The following is a 19,402-nucleotide window of genomic DNA, read 5'->3' on the forward strand; positions in this document are numbered from 1 at the left end:
GGATGAAACGCGTCACGTGGCTGCCTTACAAATTTCTTTAAAAGGCAAGCGTCAAAATTTATAGCGCAACATGGCGGTCGTAACGTTATTTGAACTGATTTTCTACACAAACGTTTGTTTACATATCAAACTTTAGGTCCTCGAAAAAACAAAACACTTATTAGGTTTGTTACTGACTGTTTAAAGAAATGTGTGGGGTCGGTAAAGTCCATAGAAGGCTCGGCTCCGCCTCGCCTTCTATGGACTTTACCGACCCCACACATTTCTTTAAACAGTCAGGAACAAACCTAATAAGTAATATTAAAGAGCTGATGCAAAAATCAATGCATGGTCAAAATTCCGAAAGAATTTCTCAGATTACAACTGACTGTAGGATCACCCTATTTTCTAATGATATTAAAATTCTTACCTCTTTGATTTTTTAATTCTTTTTTTTTTGGGGGGGGGTGAAGTGGGTTGTTTCTATAAATACTTGTAACACACTTATCCTCCCCGTGTCCCAGGAGACGCATGAGGCCGTGCAACAAAAAGCGGCACTTACGATGGTCGCTGGCAACATCCTGCACCTCCCTCCAACTGTGCCACCCAAACTCTCTCTCTCTCTCTCTCTCTCTCTCTCTCTCTCTCTCTCTCTCTCTCTCTCTCTCTCTGTGTATGCCTTCAGGTTCTCTTTCGTTTTCCTCCAAGAGTCAGAGGAGTCTGTTGTCCCCTCAGAGAATATGGCCTATTCATTTCCAATACCTCCCTTGAATTTTTTTATTAATAGTGGCGTCGTTGTTGTACTTTTATATAACTTCTGTATTCGTGTGCTTGTAACATGTACAACAGCTAGCAGTGATAAAGTTTCTGTTTCTCAACAACACCAAATCGTCATTAGATTTGAATTCTACGAAAGGTCATTTGTCCACATGTCCCAAAGGCAAATGGAAGTGAGTAGTGTTCAAAATCAGACATTGCCCATTTGAATACCATTTTCAAGATGTGATCCTTTTCAAGTAGATTTGTCTATTGATTCAATGGGTAAGAAAATTTACGTTAAACAGAAACTGTTCAAATATTTGCCTTCGAATTATTTATGTACAAATAAAAGATTGTAACAAGCGTTTATATATATCTGTTACCGGTATACAATTGTTAAACATTTAGACAATAAACTTTCTGTTGCCGGTATGCAATTGTAAAAATTCAGATATTAAACAAATTTCTGTTACCGGTTTGCAATTGTTAAGTTTCAGATATTAAACGAGTTACAGATTTGCCTGGCTAGTATGACTACGTTCTTCTTTTAGTGAGGCTTGGATTTTTTTCAAATTGGTTATTGGGACTGTTATCGAGACGAGCAAAATTCCTTGTGTGTAAATCATGTAAACAGCCATTTTAAGTGCGGTTTACATGTATGTACTATTTTCTGTCTCAATTAAGTTTTCAGTCCTGGCTGTAGTCTATACAGCTAAGTCGAGTACACGTTCATCATTTCTTTTCTTAGCTTTGCATGTAACATTCAAATAGTGTGTGTGTGTGTGTGTGGGGGGGGGGGGGGGTCATTAATTTTGAAATTAAACGTTTCTCTTTTCACATATTTTGGTCTGCATGCATATAGATGCATGCAACTTTAATCTCGTAAAATTTGAAACTCAATTTAAAGGGACTTATACACGATTTTAGCTCAAATTTTAAAATGTATTTTCCATTTTAATTTCATGTATAGAATAGTTAATATGTATATTTTTAATGCTTTGTCAAAATTTGAAATTAAGTCAAATACTAAATCATAGCCAAGATAAAGAGTTTAAAATTCTTTGTTTTGTAAACAAAGCTCGATCCTTGTTATTGTTTATATAAGTGTTTTATTGTATAAGTTTCAATCAAATGTTGCTTTTTTCCGATGATAAGATCATTTATGAACATATTGAATTAGTTTACCCTGTTTGCCATGTCTTGCATTTTGTAAAAAAAATAGTAATTCAAGACAATTTACATTATTTGTAAACAAACTAAGACTCGAGCTTTGTTTACATAAAAATGAATTCTTATTTCTGTATCTTTCTTATTACTTGACTTCTAACATTCAAATTTTGGTCAGTTTTTTAAAATGAGCAAGTGAACTACTTTATACATAACTAATACAAAATAAACTAATTTTGATTTAAAATCGTGTCTAAGTCTCTTTAACAAAAGCAAAACTATTCATTGTAAGTCATATGTCAATAAAAGGAAAGAAATAAAAATGACCACCATCTTCTCCAACCATCATCATACATCTTTCAATAAAGAAATGTCGTAGGTTAACATTCAATATTCAATTCATGATCAAGTTCACTAAAATCTGCCGTGACCACCAGAATATTTCTTTAACCCAAGTCAAACGGTTCACGACAAGAGTCGACAAGGAACCACTGCGAGACATTCAAGGGCGGGCGGTTAGGATTACCGCGATGCAACAGTTGACACAGATTGCATAGGGCGTCCTCATAGGTTCGTGAGTATGGTTCGGAAGTATATGCATCTTTCGCTCTCAGCATCTTAGCATATTTTGATTTATTATTTCCGATTTCCTTGAGGATTTTGGCCAAGTCTTTTGGTGTCTTGAAATCAAGAGTATCGATGTAAGTCCCGTTAGGAATATAAGTTTTACCCGCGAGGGCCCCTCTAACAACAGGTAAGATAGGAAAATCCAACTCATAAATGTAATACAATTTCTCTGAAGTGTAGTCAACACACAACGAGTTTTCAAACGAAAGATAGAACTTATAGTCACGTGATATCCTCTTATGACAGGAGTCGTTTCCAGGAAATCTGTATGGCTCACAAGCTTCACCGCATTTCCCAAATATATCCACCTTGATATGTTTCTTTAACTCTTCCACATACTTTTCTCTCTTACTTTGTGTTCTACAGTTACTTACGATCCAAGCCACTTCTCCCTTTTTCTCAGAAAACACTAAATCATAATCTCGTACCAGGGGAGTTTTCCGGGGAATAATTAGAACATATCCAAGGAACACGTCTGAATCTCTCCTGTAAGACATGGACCAATCGAACACGTGTCTCCATTTAGGCATTAGCACCGGCCGCCTTGTGTAATATGGACTTTCCGATGACGTAAATATCCAGACCTGTTTAGGGTTTTTTATCGGCGGTGCTACAGGCAGAGATTTATGCTGGAAGATGACAGCTTCGCAATCCATCATCCGGGACCTCTCGGTCGTCACTGAACAATCCGTGTAAGGACACTTCTTGAAATTCACGACGTCGTTCCCACTCTTCCATTCCGCGGGTTGGTTATAGTAAAGAATGGTATAAGTAACGCTCCTGTTAAGATATTCCAAATCTCTTTTTTCCTTTTGGTTTTCTTTCATGTTTTGCCCACTTGGTTCACTCGCGCTTATAACTTGTTCCTGAAGCACACGGAAGTGAGAATAAAATATCTTGTATGCCAAAAAAATTGAAAGGAATAAACACGTGAAAAACAGACAACTTTTGATGCGACGAGTGGAAGATATAAACATGGCGAAATAGCGATGTTACTGATTTCGTTTCTAAATTAAGCATAACCTGCTTAAATTAAGCATTACCTGCTTAAGATCGAGGTGTTTTAAACACATATCGGTATTCATTTAAATGTGTATCATTTGCCTTCCTTTCATGAAACAGTACAGTGTTCAATCAAGCTCTGGTTCAAACAATGTGAAATTGACAGACATTCATTAAAAACTCAAATCAGTTGGTTCTTTGCACTGATCTGTAAAGTACCATTCTTTCATGTCATACGCCTCTGACGTACTATTATCAAAATGAAGTCTCTCACATAAATTACAAAGTGCTGATTGAAAAATTTCAGACATACTCCTGGATACATATTCATCCTTTTTCTTCAGTAATTTAATGTACTCTTCACTACTGTCTCCCACTTCTTTGAGATACTTTGCAAGAAGCTGTGGCGACTTAAAGTCGTTGGTGTCAATAAATGTTCCTCGGGGAAGTTTTATCTTACCATTTAGAGCTCCGCGTACCACCGGAATAACGGGCATATCGTAGAGGAAAATAAAATAGAATTTTTCAGACGTGTAGTCTTCACACAAGGAATTTTCAAACGCCAGATAGAACTTGAAATTATGCGAGACAACATGGAGACAAGGGTCATTCTCATCGTCCGTCTTTGGACCACAATACCTGTTTCCACATTTGCCAAAAACAGTGACTGGAATGTACTTCATCAATTCTCTCACATACACTTCTCGCTGACTGTGAGATTTGCAATTGCTTACTGCCCAAGACACGTCTAATTTTTTATGAGAAAATATGTCGGAATAATTTTTATTGATGGAATGTTCCCGCTGCACGAGATCTCCATATCCGTCATAGAAGTCCCCATCCTTCCGGTAGGACATTATCCAATCAAATTTTTTGTTCCATTCACGTAACAAACTGGTGTTGTGCGTGTAAACTGGACTCTCTTTGGATGTGAAGATCCACTTCTGGTCTTTTGGTTTGGGAGGAGGGTAATCCGGCATCCGGGTATGGTGGAATATAACTGCTTTGCTTGTGTTCAGCTCTCTTCTTTTGGTTGTAAATCGGCAATGAGGAATACGACATGTTGAAAATCTCCATTGTTGGGGATCAACATGAGAAGGGGGGTTAAAGTACAGGACTGAGTGAACAATAGGGTTTTCTGGTTTACTTCGTGGTGTCCCGACAATTACAATCTTAAGAAGGAAACACTGAAATAAAATAACAACTAATCCAATACATACAAGACTTGCGAAGTATGTCCTTTGGTTTTTCACAGACACTGTGTGTATCTGAGGCATATTAATAGCGTGTCTTCGCGTGTTATTAGATTTGAGTTGGTGATCAAGTCATCATGTTGCAATATACGTGGGTCTTTAAGGAGAATAATTACCGACTGACGAAGATATCGGACAATATACCGGTAAAACATTTAAGAACACAGATAATCCAAGTCCCCTCACAATCTGGGTATTTAAAAAAGTATCATTTAATCAACAAAGAACTACATGCTTGCATGTTGAATAGATCATTAGAATGTATGCACTGAAGTGCAGTGAAGACCATTCCATAAGTTATTGGTAGCCTTGTAAATAATCATAAACAAATGAAACAAAAAATAAAACAAACACAAAAAGACTTGAGGAAATCACTCTGCAATGATTAACACGTCAAAGCAGATGATTTGAAATTTAATTTAAAAATTGAACAAAAGTTTGACAGAAGGAAATTCAAGATGAATATATCTTTGCAATAAATAAAAAAACTATTCATCATAAGTTGATCAATGCTTAGTCAATGTATCAGAAACGCTCCATTATGCAAGTAAAGTTAGGTTACATGGTTAACAGATTTAGTTAGGTTTCCATCGCTTTATTTTATCAACTATACATGTATGTTTAAATTATTTTTTTAAACTTAACCAATATCCAAATAAGACTGAGTATGCTGTTTCGGTACAACACAATCATCACAGTTGCGACATGTACATACAGTTGTCACACTTTGTTCAAGTACTTCTGAGCTTCTTTCATGTTGATGCTGTTTCTGGTAACCGGTTTATGTATTTGTTTAGGAGAACGACAATGATCCTGACCATAGAACCAGTCTGCTATATCCAGATCTGATCGTCCTGGTTTGTCGAGACTCAAATACTCGCACATCTTGCACATGGCAGTCTGAAACGTCTGCGGCGATGTCAGTGCACTAAATCTATCCTTCTTTCGCAGAAGATCTATATAAGCCTCTTTATCGTTTCCCAATGAAAGCAAACGTCTAGTAAGGTGAAGAGGTGTGCGATACTTGTTGACGTCTATATAAACGGCACCATGTGAGTAGTTTTCCAAAGTAAAGGATCCCAAAACTACGGGGATTATAGGATGATCGAAGGCGTACACGTTATAAAACTTTTCACTGGTGTAGTCTCTGCAAAGCGAGTTTTCAAACGCTAAATAGAATTTGTAATTTTTTCCGACAAAATCATGACAGGAGTCATTTTCGGACCCTGTGTATTTTTCACACTTCAGATTTCCACAACTTCCAAACACATCCACTTTCTCTATCTTCGACATCTCATGGACGTATTGCTCTCGCTTACTCTGCGTGTCACAATGACTCGCTATCCAAGCTACGAGTTTCTTTTTCTGTTCAAAGATTTTCTCATAATTTTTCTCTATGAAACGAGTTTTCGGAACGATATCTCCATATCCAAAGAAGAATTCCGAGTCACGCCTGAACGACATGACCCAGTCAAACTTGTGGCGCCATTGAGGTTCAGAACTTGTTTTCTTTCCGTAATAGGGACTCTCCGAACACGTGAATATCCATTTCTGGTTCGGGGTCTTAATTGGTGGGACCGATGAAAGTTGGTTATGATTAAATATAACAGCATCACTTTCCGGGAGATAACTCATGTTCGTGGATATAACACAGCTCGAATATCTACAATGGCCGAAATCGAAATCGCTGAACCAGGACGGTGGGTTGTAGTAAAGTATTCGTTTTGTCCGCATGTTGTCAAGAGATAACTGCACTTCCTCGTTAGCTTTCAAGAAATTGTCGAAAAACTTCAAAACAACGTACACAACTCCAATACCTCCGATGATGAAAACCACATTCTTGTTGAGTTTCCTTGTAAGGAGGAACATTCTGAAGTTTGGAGATCTGGAGAGAGAAAAATTATTTGTAAGTAGCCCGGTTTTTAAAGTATAGATCATTAGTTCAGTTTGTTCACATACCAGATAATTTGGTACAAGAGGAACATATACACACAGAACAAACATAGATACAAATTGTCAGAAGTATATATACATAGTCATGCAGGGAAAGAATGGTAAAAATTGATGTATGACAGAAATACAAATTTACATATCACACTTTGATAGAAAGGATTACATCACGAAAACAACTAGAGGGAACAGACAGCACTGAAAATAATTAAGATAAATACACAGAGTGAACATGCATTTTTGAGAACGATTGTCCCTTAAAGGGCGACTGCACTTAAGGGCTTTGAAAAATGCGACAAAATTGACTTAATATTTGACATATTTCTTTTAATTGTAGGAATTGCCAAAGTCTTAACTGCATGTTATGGTATGTAATTACATTAATATAATCCAAAATCCCAAAGAAGGGGGGTCTGAGGGATGATTTTTTCTGGAGGGGTAGAGGTGGGTTATTCTGCTTTGGGTAATTTTACAATGTAAATTTATTAAGTTTGAACCCCCTCCCCTTAGATCCGCGCATGTGTCAAAGTTGTACAAATGCATACGAAATCATCAATCAAACCATGCATGTCCAGGTGATATGAAGATTTATTTCCCATTTCCTAAATCATATTTTAAAATGTTTTTATTTGCTTTGGCAATAAATGTTCACATTTCCATTACCATCATGCAGTTATGTATTGCATTTAATGCTATCCAAGAGTGAGCAATCGCCCCAGTGAACTTGGATATGCAAGTTTCATACATGTATTTTCACGCCGATTGCTATTTGATTTAAAGAGAGAAATGAAACTTATTTAAAATGGCACTAGAGTGCGAACAGCTTCACACGTTTGCCGTTAACACATCACTTTTATCAACTAGTTGAATGATATGAAAAAAAGTTACCTCATAGTCCGGCGTTATTTTGAAGCAAAGCTGATGAGAAAAGCGGTCAGTGAACAGCTGTAGAGATCAATCGATATAGCCGTTCATGAATTTCAGTGTCAACAAAGGCGCACGTACTGCTGACTCCACCTCAGGTTCAATATACCCCATGCTCAATAAGTGTATACACGTGGAACAAGTTCACAAAACGAAAGTTAACTTTCTGGAACGGACCAGTGCCTCTTCTTAAACGATACGCTATATAATTTTAATAAAATTGCCCCTTCTCTCGTCTATTTAAACATGTTAAAAATGTTAAAAACATTGTCTGTGGGCATCTGTGATGTTTCTGTGTATACATTTATGGAAGCGATATCAATGTGACGGATATATTTTATATACCAGCACAATATCTTTAAAGACAAATTTTAATGCATGTAGTAATTGTTAATTTTTTTTTCAAACACAGTTTATATAAAACCTAATTTTCGTCTATTCCATCTGATCAAATTTGATATCCGTGGGTTCCTATTGCATATACATGTGATCTAATTTTTTAAAATCTGATAATTTTTCAAAATATTTTTGAAAACAGTGTAAATTTAACATCGATTTGTAACACTTAAATACGTTTGATGCTTAGAGTACATGGAGTAGGTTAAATTAAACCTTCAATAGTGTCATTTTTTTATATACCTGCAAAGCCTCTTTTTTGTAGAGTGGGTCTGTGCTCCATATTTTTGTCATAGTCTAAATATAAGGTCTAATGAAAAACAAAACGATTTTAATCAAGAAAATCGTGGAGAGATGACCCACTACATATTAAAAACATTATTTTGTATCCCAACAATTAAACGTTTTAGAAAAATAAAACAAGTCAGTAAATTCGTAGCAAAAGTCGCATATAGCATTTAATTACCGTTGTTGTGACCGAAATGGCTCAGTGATTAGAGCACCAGGAACTAAGTACCGTTATATATTTAGGCTTTGAAGTTGTGGGTCATCTTCGCTAGCCAAGTGTCCGATTCTTTTTTTCTCAATAACGAATCAGACACTTGACTAGCTGAGGTGGTTGTGGGTTCGATACTACCAAAAACTTTATGCATTATTTTCTTATCGTTTGTTAAAATATATATCTGAATTTATTTAGAAAGACTCCACTAGCAAACTTATATTGTAACATTACCAAATAGATTTGATAGGATGAAAAATTAAATTTGCCCTTGTTACAATTAAACCAAATGGGCTTCTGCGCCATCTTTAAATAATTACCTCATCTTCTTTTCAGGAATATAAATTCTGCTTTCCAAAATATGCATGTATATGGAACACTGACAGCTTATTTGTATATAATATCTAAATATATTTGTAATTTTATTTACATATAAGATAATATCGAAGAAAAAAATAAACCCCTTGGTTTATTGTCAATTTAACAAGAGGCCCAGAGGCCATATTGCTCACCAGAGCAATGTATCAAATTCAAAATATCTAAACAATAAAGTAGGTCTAACACAAAAAGTTCAAAATTCTGTCGATTTTTATCCACTTACCAAACACCTTTTGTTATTATAAATTTTTCTTATCCTTTTTTAAAACCCCTTCCTCCTTTGTGGTGCCACTTTTCTCCAGAGAATCATGATCAAACTTCAATCTGCACAAGCTGTGCTTTCACACAAGATTCATTTTTTTTTTGCTTTTTTTTCTTTTCTTTTTTTTTTTGCTAAATGCTTTTCCAGAGGGTTTTTAATTTTTTTTTTTAGATTTAAACAGACTTGAATCTAAACTACATTATGATGCTTCCAAACAAATTTGAGCTTTTCTGGCCTGATGGTTTTTGAGAAGTTTTTAAAAGATTTTCCATACATATTCCAATGTAAAAATTCATTTCCCACTGTGGCCAAACCCTCCCTCTTTTGACCATAATTTGAAAAAAACTTTAATCTAAATTATCTGAGGATGCTTCTACACAAAGGTTTTTAGATGTTAAAGTTTTTTTTATATATATTCCTATGTAAAACTTGATCCCCAACCGTGGTCCAAACCTACCGCTGGGGATCATGATTTGAATAAACTTGAATCTACACTAATTTGGGCATTTCTGGACAAATTATTCTTGAGTATCTTTGAAAAATACCAAAAAATTCAATAATTCTATATTATAACCCTTTTAAGAGGGCACTGGCCCTTCATTTGATAAAACTTGAATCCCATCCATCCTGTGATGCTTTGTGCCAAGTTTGGTTGATATCGGCCAAGTCGTGCTGGAAAAGAAAATGAAAAAGTAAAAAATTTACAACGACAACAACGTCAGACAACGGGCAAATCTTGATCAGAAATTTTTTTTAAATGTTTCTATCAATGATAATTATTACGAGAGTCAAGTCCCCATGTATGATTTGACATGATTTAAGTGTTTCAGATATATTACAGTCTGTCCCAAGATATTTATACGGAACATTTGAACGATTTTTAATAAAAATACACATACATGTGAAAGAAATGCAATTGAAATCGATAAAAGGGAAAATCATTCACGCATTATTATTTTTCTCTAGGAAAAATTCACGGGAACGAAAACTGATATCTTACGGAGATTTATAATGGGGAATATTTACATCTTTTCGCCATTCGGAAGTCACTCGGAATACCTTGCTAAGTTTTTCAACGTTATCATCCGGGTCTGTTGTGTTACAAATTCCCATAGACATCATCAATTTTTTTAGCTAGCTTGTATTGAACGCTAATAAGCTGGAGGGGTGTTTCAAAGGAGAAATCTTGAAAAGGATGACTGCACTTAAGGACATTTTAAAATTGCTACAAAATGAATGTTTAAAATGGGCATATTACTTTTAATTATAGGAATTAGTAATGTCTTAACTGCAACTTTATGTAATTACATAAATATAAAGATCATATTTACAAAGAACAAATATATATATATATATATATATATATATATATATATATATATATATATATATATATATATATATATATATATATATATATATATATATATATGCTTATGTTAAAAAGAGATCATTAGACAAACATGCGCTCATGGTTAAACAGAAAAAAATCCGTTTCTTCTTGTGTTCGTTCTCTATGTTATAAACGGTATACTTTGACATATTTAATATCATAAGTCACCTCGTGATTTCTAACCCCAAGTAACGTTGTGAATGCCCTTTATGTGACGTGTGTAAGGTATCTCGCGTTCTGTTAAGTGGTATTTTTTGTCCATACCTATTTCAATTCATTCCAATCGAGTGATATGTGTGTAACTGGTTAATCTACTCGTTAATTCTTTTCGAACACGTAAATAATTGAAATCAGTTACAACAGTTTACGGTCATCAATGGCTACTTGTGCTGGCCAAATTTATTAATATCTTATTTTTTTTTCAAAAATGGTGAGAGAGAGAGAGAGAGAGAGAGAGAGAGAGAGAGAGAGAGAGTATGTTAAACTATAGTGCCGCTATTCTAATTTTAGACTACTCATTACAAATTGTAATTTACAATATTAGATCAACCCTCCATCAAAGAAAGTCAACAGGGAATCTTCCTGATTGTAAACAGTATGGCATCGATCGTTCTATTTGGCAACGTATAGTTTTAATGATATTTTATTTTCTTCTTTCTTTCACAACCATGTCAACACCATTTATTTGTTCTAATCGCATTTCTAAAGATTACAACACTATTTACTTAATTATAATTTAATAAGAAAAGAAAATTTGAGACAAAATTCTTATGAACATACCGTAGTGGAGACAAATTATTTCATGAAGGGCGAAAGAAGTACCACAATTTGATATTTTCTGCTTAAGAATAGCGATCACATTTCTTTGCTCGTGACGATACAGGTACTTGCAAATACCGAGGACATATATCTTCGTGTTGTATCCGTGCGAGTTTTATCAATAATCTTATGTATGGCGGCGTCTTAGGAGTTTCGTCAGGTGATTCATAATAGCAAATAAATGAATTTTCTCTCTATCAATAAATATTACGCAATATTTTATCACATTAAACACTATTAAAATGGTCATAGACATCAGAGAAAGCTTATGGCAAAAACGCACGGAAGCATCGCAGAGTAAGAGGGGCGTACGTCTCCGTCAGAGAAATGGTGAGTAGGCTGGTATTGCTTGTATATCTCAGCTCTTGTGCATTGTTTGCGGTATTTTTTCTTTCTAATTAATAAAATCAAATCTTAGTTAGTAGAACGTGACACAAATAACAAAATTCAAGTTACAGTAACTGTCGCCGAAGCCCCAAAAAATCATAACGCTCCTAGAGTTGTGTCCCTTTTGATTTCTTTGCGTATCAGTCCGAGATTGATGAAAAAAATAATACATGTAAATATAAAGTTATACGAAGATATAGAACTGTTATTATTATTATTATTAAATTAGTGTTACACGTTTAACCAATTGCCTAATTTGGAACAAATTCGTAAATTAACGGATCATTGGCCTCCAAGAATATTAAAATTTTCATATGGAAAACGTTTTGTCCATTGGGAAAACTGATTTAACATGCCAACCATTAACTTCTGTAACCATAACATGTTTGTAACTAAACCACCATTTGGTGGAGAAAAATGACGCAATGAAAACTTTTAATAATCTAAATATACCTTTTCAGCACAAAGATATATTCCGTAAGAAAATGAAATGACATGATATTCAAATTAGGGTTACAAAGTTAAATTACAGTTTTTCTACACTAAATGATAATTTATGGCCTAAAAATATTATTCACATTAAAAAATTTAAGATGTTATGGTCATCATCTAATTTGTTCGAACAACATCAGATTATTGTGTTGGTAAGAAAAATAAGTATAAATTTACATCTATCAAGCATAATTTCCTCTATTTCTTACGGAAAGTTATAGTTAATTCATAGCTGAATAGAAACAGCCAGACTGAAATCTACACGCCCCATTTATCGATTGCTCGAAATCTACAGCGGCTGAAAGTGACAGGACTGAAATTGACACGCCCTGTTTATCGATTGGTCTGAAGCTATATACAGCGACCTAAGTAAAATCACGGACTGCACGAAATAATGTTGATGATGCCAGACTCAAGTCTCAGAGGAGACAACTTGGCTGTTTCTATTGTAATTTAGTGAATTTTACTAACTTTTCATCATCAATTTATTAATAAATTAAAGAAAGATGTAAATATATAAACAATAAAATGCTTTCTTTTATGATTCATATGGGTTATGAAGGTAGCAATCATTGCAGAAAAAAATTACATAACCCGCTGACGCTGGTTATGTATTTTTCCTACAATGTCGCTACCTTCATATCCCGAATGAATCACAAAAGAAAGCATTTTATTGTTTAATTAAATAACCATAGCTGTACAACGTTACCATATATGAAATTGTACAACAGTAATATACAGCAATACCGGTATATTTCATGAAAGCTTACGATCACGTTGAATTAAAACTTCAAAATGAATGGGTTAGTTTCACTGTGATGAAATTAATGGTAAGAAGACTTAAACGTCTGATTGATGAAAAGTTACACATAGTCCTGAAACTAAAACGATTTTTAAAAATATACTACCGAGGATTTTTAATTGCGTTGTTGTATAAATGAACTGTGTAACCTTTTTTCAGATTTCTAACGGCTGGATTTCGGCATTGCTGATATATCTCCAACTGATAAATGCGTGCTTTAGCACAAAGCCATCTGAAGCCGAGCGTGCTTTTGTGAACAATATGACGCGCTGGATTCAGAACGACAGCATCAAAGTTCAAGTCTCCGCGTACATGCTCTTCTGTCCCGCCCAGGATCTGTGTTTTGGAGACCAATTCCGACGGGACTACAGCTATACACAGGAAGAGTCGGGCCACAGTTGTTCTTACTGTAGCTGCAGTGAAGGTTGTCAACGGAAGAAAAATTGTTGTCCGTGGAGATCGTATGTGCAAAGTCAAAACAGCACTCCCGAATTTGTGAGCTACACCAATCAAGGAGTCTCGAAGCCTTCACGTTTCCATAACGTAACACTCGATTGTAGAAAGCCGATTATTCACCCTTTCGAAAGCGCCATACAGCGATACTTCATGGTGACTTCATGTCCAGAATATTTCAACGATGTGGACACTATTGAAAAGTGTGAAAGGTCTGAATATGTCAATGACTACGAGGGATACCGGCCCGTGACCTCTTTAAGCACCAATGAAACCTACAAAAATGCAGACTGTGCTCTCTGTAACGCTGAACCAATGAATTCGCTAAAACCATGGGACATCAACCTTCATTGTAAGACATTAGAGGAAATTAACCAAATAGATTCCCCAGATAAACTGCAACAGCGGCTATTTGGTCCATCGCGCACCTGTAACATTCTGTTTTTACCCCCCTCGGACATATTTCAGAAGAGCATGAAGTGTTTCCTGGAAAAAGACACGAAACGACAATGCAACGTCACCGGCATGTGGAAAAACTACGACGCAGACATAGAAAACGGATGCAATTCGGACTTCCTTGACAAGTACATGTTTTGTGAATCGAGATTAAGAATCTTGCTCTTCAAAAATATATTTTGTGCCATGTGTAACGTAGGGAACTGGACAACAGATCTGATGATAGAATGTGAAAAACAGATTTACTTAGGAGGTGGTGACCTGGTATCATTCTCCGCTTTGCTAGATGTAAGAGGCATACACTCGAAAGAAAAAAAACAACTAAAGAAATGTCCAGGACAACAAGTTTATGACGTATTATTGGTAAGTAGATACGTGTGTTGTAGATAACATACGTTGTCGACGTCATTAGATATCGAGCAATATTTCTTGTAACAATAGTGCTTTAAAATAGTTTCTGGCATTCAAACAATCAACTGCCTCCCTTTTTTTGAAATACAGCATAGCAACTGTTAGGTTTTAATTTGAATGCATTTATAAGAAGTAACAGTTTACTAAAACAATATCCCTCGATCATGAATTGTTCTATGTTTCTACGAAATGGTATTCCACATTTCATTGATGCCAGGTGTGGTATTTTAAGAATATTCAGGTGTATAATCTATAAAATACTGAATGTGTGCATTTTATTTTTAACAGAATAAGTGCCATCCGATAGTTTGTGAGTCGGGCATGAGATATGAAAATTCAGAATGCGTTCCAATCCACAAAGTAGTCGGACAATATATCTACGAAGTCAACATTTTAATCAAACCCTTGACTGAAATTTTTGAGGCGGTGGATAGAATACATGAAATTATATATGCATTAAAGACAAATCCAGTAATTTCGAAGAACCTGTGCTTTTTTGCAGCAATGACGAGTGATGAACTCCATTTCACTTCAGAACATTCATCAGGAGGTGACATTGCTCTCTACGCTTTACTGACCATCAGCGAGCTACATAGTCGGGTGGAAGTTACTGATCAACTAATTGATCTATTCAAACTTAGATTTTTCAATTTATCCATGAGGTACGAAGTAGTGTTCAGCGGTAATTCGTTTAGATCGTTGTACTATCCGGGTTTAAATCAAGAACCGGAAATTATGTATCAGAACCCAGGGTATGACGAAGACTGGTTCCTAATTCTGCGTCATACCTCTCTGGCCAATATTGGCAAGTGCATGCATACACCACTGGGAACTTATCCTTGGTCAATTGTTGCCCCCGTGACGATATGTACTAAAGTCGTCATTCATAAAAATGAGACCCGAATCGTTGTTTCTAACTATACTCTATGTTTTGTCGAGTTCGACTTTTGTGTCGAGTCTGAATATTTCAGAGAATCTCGAGATAAAAAACGAGTGGAAGTTTGTTTGGATCAGTATATGGGCGGGGTGAGGGCTGCTTACTCTGGTCTACTCGTGTCTTTTACTGATGAGAAAATTCTTTCGGCAGTCTCTTTGTCCCTATCATCCCTCGGCTGTATCGGTTCTGTTGTTATATTTCTAATTTTTGACGAGGGTAGGTATCTCCGTGGACTAAATATCATAGCTACGACGATTACATTGCTCATAGCCAATATCTTGCACTTCCTCTCTGGAGTACTTTCTTTTATGCCATGGTTCTGTCGCACAGTTGGGGTTCTGTCTCACTTTTTCTGGTTGGCAGTGGTCATGTGGTTAACTGTTTCCTGTTTTTCCATCTTTCGCACTTTCACTTCCATGCGATTCACCAAAGAAGACAGTCTTAATAGTAAAAAGCGGTTCCTGTGGAACTCGTTTTACAGCTTCCTGGTCCCATGTCTACTGGTGCTCACGAATGCCTTGATCAGCACTTTTGTGCTCCAAGACGATCAGTACGGTTATTCGGCCCTCACATGCTACATCTCCGAGTCAAAGATGGTTCTTTACACCTTTGTCATTCCTCTAGCGGTGATGGTGGTCCTCAACGTTTTCATGGTGATCATCACAGCCCGGGAAATCAACATGAAAAATTCATATCGCAAGAACTCGGACAACGACGCCCACATGGTTCCCGTGGTCTGTAAGCTAGCAACACTGACCGGAGCAGGCTGGTTCCTCGGATTCTTCCATCAGATTTTCCAGATTCAGCTGTTTTCCTATCTGCAGATACTTATCACGGGTTCTCAGGGTTTATTCATTTTCTTTGCCTTTGCACTCCAGTTGATCACCAAGAGGCTGGGAAAGAGAGAATCTGAGAGGGACAAGGGAACTAAGTCTATAACATTCTAAGGTCTGTATTGGAGTACGGTTTAGGAAATTGTTATAAGGAGTTCCTATCACATATGTATCTAGTGAGTTGGTCCATTGGTTTTGCTAGTCTGCACGTGTATGTTCTCACATTATTTTGCACACTACAGTACATGTATCAGGATATAAAATTGTGAAAATGAACATCTTTTTACATGTAATACATTTGAATATTCTCTCTCTCTCTCTCTCTCTCTCTCTCTCTGAAGAACTACTTTGTCATTAGTTTCGACTTATCGTTGTGCTTGCATGTTGCTGTTGTTGTTTAGAATTGTTTTTAATGATTTCAATCATGTACAGTTGTTCAAGTCATGTAAGTTTAATATTAAATCGTACCATTCCTGAAGATTATGTAGATAAAACGAATACTAGTAAGAGGAATCGTTCTTTGAATATTATGAGGTGATAATAACGGTTATTAGCGTCATCAAATCTATCATAAAGCCGTTTTGGCTATATTGGGTTTGGTCACGCCCTGATCAAAAATATCAAATCATAATATTAAAAGAATGATTCCTTATACCTAAAAGCATTTGCATTTATAAGTAGCAAAACATTCCAACAACATGAAAGTAGTTGTTGATATCTTAAATACGTCAGCATATGCATGATAATCTACTTTTTGATAGGAAGTTAAAGACAATGATTGCGACATATAAGGAATAAGGAATCATTCTTTGAGTATTATGAGGTGATAATTTTGGTTGGGGCGTGATCAAATCCAATAAAGCCCGAAGGGCTTTATGATAGATTTGATCACGCCCCGACCGAAATTATCACCTCATAATATTCAAAGTATGATTCCTTATTATTTACATTTATATAATTTTTTGCCATCGCACGATTAAACATTTAGATATAAATGAGCAAACCCCGCTGGCGCCTCAATTTGGCGTCATTTGTAGTATGGGTTATATAGTTCAAAATCGATACGTAGTGTTATCACAGGCAAAGACAATGGAAAATGTAAATATATCGTGAAAACAATTATTTAAAATACAACCTCCCAAACAATGTGTCAAACTTATATTTAAAGGGACATGGTGACGCACAAACACATGATTCAGCAAATAAATTTTTACACGACTTCCACATATTTTATGTGACCGAGTAAATAATAAAGACACGGTTCTGTGTTCAGGATGTTTTATATGTACAAAAAGGTGATTCTGTAAATAAATATAAACACATATAAATATATATACAATTTATACACAATAATTCGTTACGGTTTAAATAAACCTTTAAACTTTATCATAATCTTAGTTTACTTTATGTAGATACTAAGAAAAGTTATGTCATATAAATTAATACAATAAATACCTTGTGCGAGGTGTTGGTGTACAAAATCGCCGGACCCACAGTGAAACAAAATCAAAAGTAACCGGGATTTATAATAATAGAAATGATCTGATTCGATAATACTAGCCAATGGGAACAACGGCCAATAGAAAAGTAAAGAAAGTGTTCACCAACTCAATCCACCTGCGCACAAGAACAAGCGTAACTTGTTAAATAATTAGATATTGTAAATTTTAAATCTGCCCACATACTCCCCTTCTTTGAATTTTATCGTCTCGATAAAAATCAAAATTCAAACACACACTAATCAACATAATATCATATATAAATCAAATGTTCAATACACGTATCGCATTCACAGTCTATGATTCTTAATCCCACATACTCTTCTGTTTATCGCGTAATCGCAAACTCCGACGAAGAGATAAGGATGGCTTAACGTCACGTGCAGGGTAATTGTCACTGCTTATATATTTCGGCGGTACGCGTTTCATATCACGTCTATTAAGGGTACGTTGCTGTCCAGTGTCTGAAACAACTGTATACACACTGTCTTTGGCTGTTTGAACACGGTATCTTGTTGTACTCCAAAGGTCTTGAAGTTTGTGTCTTCCTGTAAAACCTCTGTTTCTTATGAAAACTTCGTCACCCACACCAATCGGATGATCCACCATTTTTGCGTCGAAGCGATCTTTCCTCTGTGATGCATTTTTTTCCAGGTTTCTTTCAGCATGCTGGAATAATTCACTAGCATTATTTATGTGCTCTTGAATGAATTCATCGTAATTCACATCATTATCCGAGACAGAATCCGACACTGTTGACGACACAATAAAATCGACTGGAATTTTAAGGTTTACGACCGAATAATAAATAGAAAGGACTGTAACCAGTACTGGAATTTGGAGACACATTGTACGCAAAAGTAACATCAGATAAATGATCTGGCCAGAGTTTCTTCTTCTGTGGTGGTAGAGTTCTGAGTAAATCGTGAAGTGTACGGTTAAAACGTTCTGTCTGTCCATTGCCTTCGGGATGGTAAGCTGTTGTTCTTGACTTTTGTATGTCGTAGATTTTGCAGAGTTGTTTAATAATATCCGACTCGAAGTTTCTTCCCTCATCGCTATGAATTCTATCCGGTACACCATAGTGATGAAACCACTGTTGAATCAAACACAACGCAACGGTAGAAGCTTTCTGATCACGGGTGACCACTGCTTGTGTGAATTTGGTAAAAACATCTGTCATCACAATCACGATTCTTATACCATATGAAAAGATAAACTTTCGAAAAATTACGGTGTTCATAAGTAAATAAATCTTGTAGGTATATTATGTATATAAACTGACTGCCATCATTTTGACCCAGTAACCGGTTAGTAATTGGCATCAATGATTTATAGTAATATAATCTGTATTTATGTATCAGATGCACATGTCATTTTAATAAATGATTGACTTAATGCCTGTTACTGCATCCAATGCCTATTCTTTGATATTTCAATTTTTTAAAGGTCAGACATGACTTATCTTCCATTATTTTCTATTATTTGGATATAAAGTTTCAATTCAAAATATATATTATGACTTTATAAATAAGCAATCAATTGATTGCATTTTGTATGCAATTTAAAAAAGAAAAATTCAAAATATTGTAACTCCGAAAATAGCCTGGTAATGCACCCTGATTTTTGGGCATTTACAGGTTTAGATGTTTAAATGCAAATAAAGAAAACCTAATCAATCGAGGAAAATTATCTTAAATACTGAGGAATTTCATGTGTGTTCT

At 35.5% G+C, this 19,402-nt stretch overlaps 4 protein-coding genes across 4 annotated transcripts; 1 reads left to right on the forward strand and 3 right to left on the reverse strand.

Annotated features, from left to right (window-relative positions):
* Positions 1 to 1,540: 1,540 nt before the first annotated feature.
* On the reverse strand, positions 1,541 to 3,509 carry LOC128189581 (glycoprotein 3-alpha-L-fucosyltransferase A-like). The gene has a single exon (XM_052861242.1). It carries the CDS (start codon positions 3,507 to 3,509, stop codon positions 2,352 to 2,354), a length of 1,158 nt encoding a protein of 385 aa, XP_052717202.1. The 3' UTR covers positions 1,541 to 2,351.
* Positions 3,510 to 3,707: 198 nt separating this feature from the next.
* Positions 3,708 to 4,926, reverse strand: LOC128189582 (alpha-(1,3)-fucosyltransferase 7-like). The gene has a single exon (XM_052861243.1). It carries the CDS (start codon positions 4,809 to 4,811, stop codon positions 3,708 to 3,710), a length of 1,104 nt encoding a protein of 367 aa, XP_052717203.1. The 5' UTR covers positions 4,812 to 4,926.
* Positions 4,927 to 5,146: 220 nt separating this feature from the next.
* On the reverse strand, positions 5,147 to 7,802 carry LOC128188937 (alpha-(1,3)-fucosyltransferase C-like). Its single transcript, XM_052860269.1, has 2 exons — positions 7,626 to 7,802; positions 5,147 to 6,672 (listed from the first exon to the last, which is right to left on the reverse strand). The coding sequence occupies exons 1-2, from the start codon at positions 7,628 to 7,630 to the stop codon at positions 5,508 to 5,510; spliced, it is 1,170 nt and encodes a 389-aa protein (XP_052716229.1). The 5' UTR covers positions 7,631 to 7,802; the 3' UTR covers positions 5,147 to 5,507.
* Positions 7,803 to 11,495: 3,693 nt separating this feature from the next.
* Positions 11,496 to 19,357, forward strand: LOC128188136 (uncharacterized). Its single transcript, XM_052858996.1, has 3 exons — positions 11,496 to 11,738; positions 13,249 to 14,361; positions 14,698 to 19,357. The coding sequence occupies exons 1-3, from the start codon at positions 11,736 to 11,738 to the stop codon at positions 16,291 to 16,293; spliced, it is 2,712 nt and encodes a 903-aa protein (XP_052714956.1). The 5' UTR covers positions 11,496 to 11,735; the 3' UTR covers positions 16,294 to 19,357.
* The last annotated feature ends 45 nt before the right edge of the window (positions 19,358 to 19,402 follow it).

The sequence above is a fragment of the Crassostrea angulata genome, chromosome 6 (genome assembly GCF_025612915.1).
Source record: "Crassostrea angulata isolate pt1a10 chromosome 6, ASM2561291v2, whole genome shotgun sequence".
Lineage (NCBI taxonomy): Eukaryota > Metazoa > Mollusca > Bivalvia > Ostreida > Ostreidae > Magallana > Magallana angulata.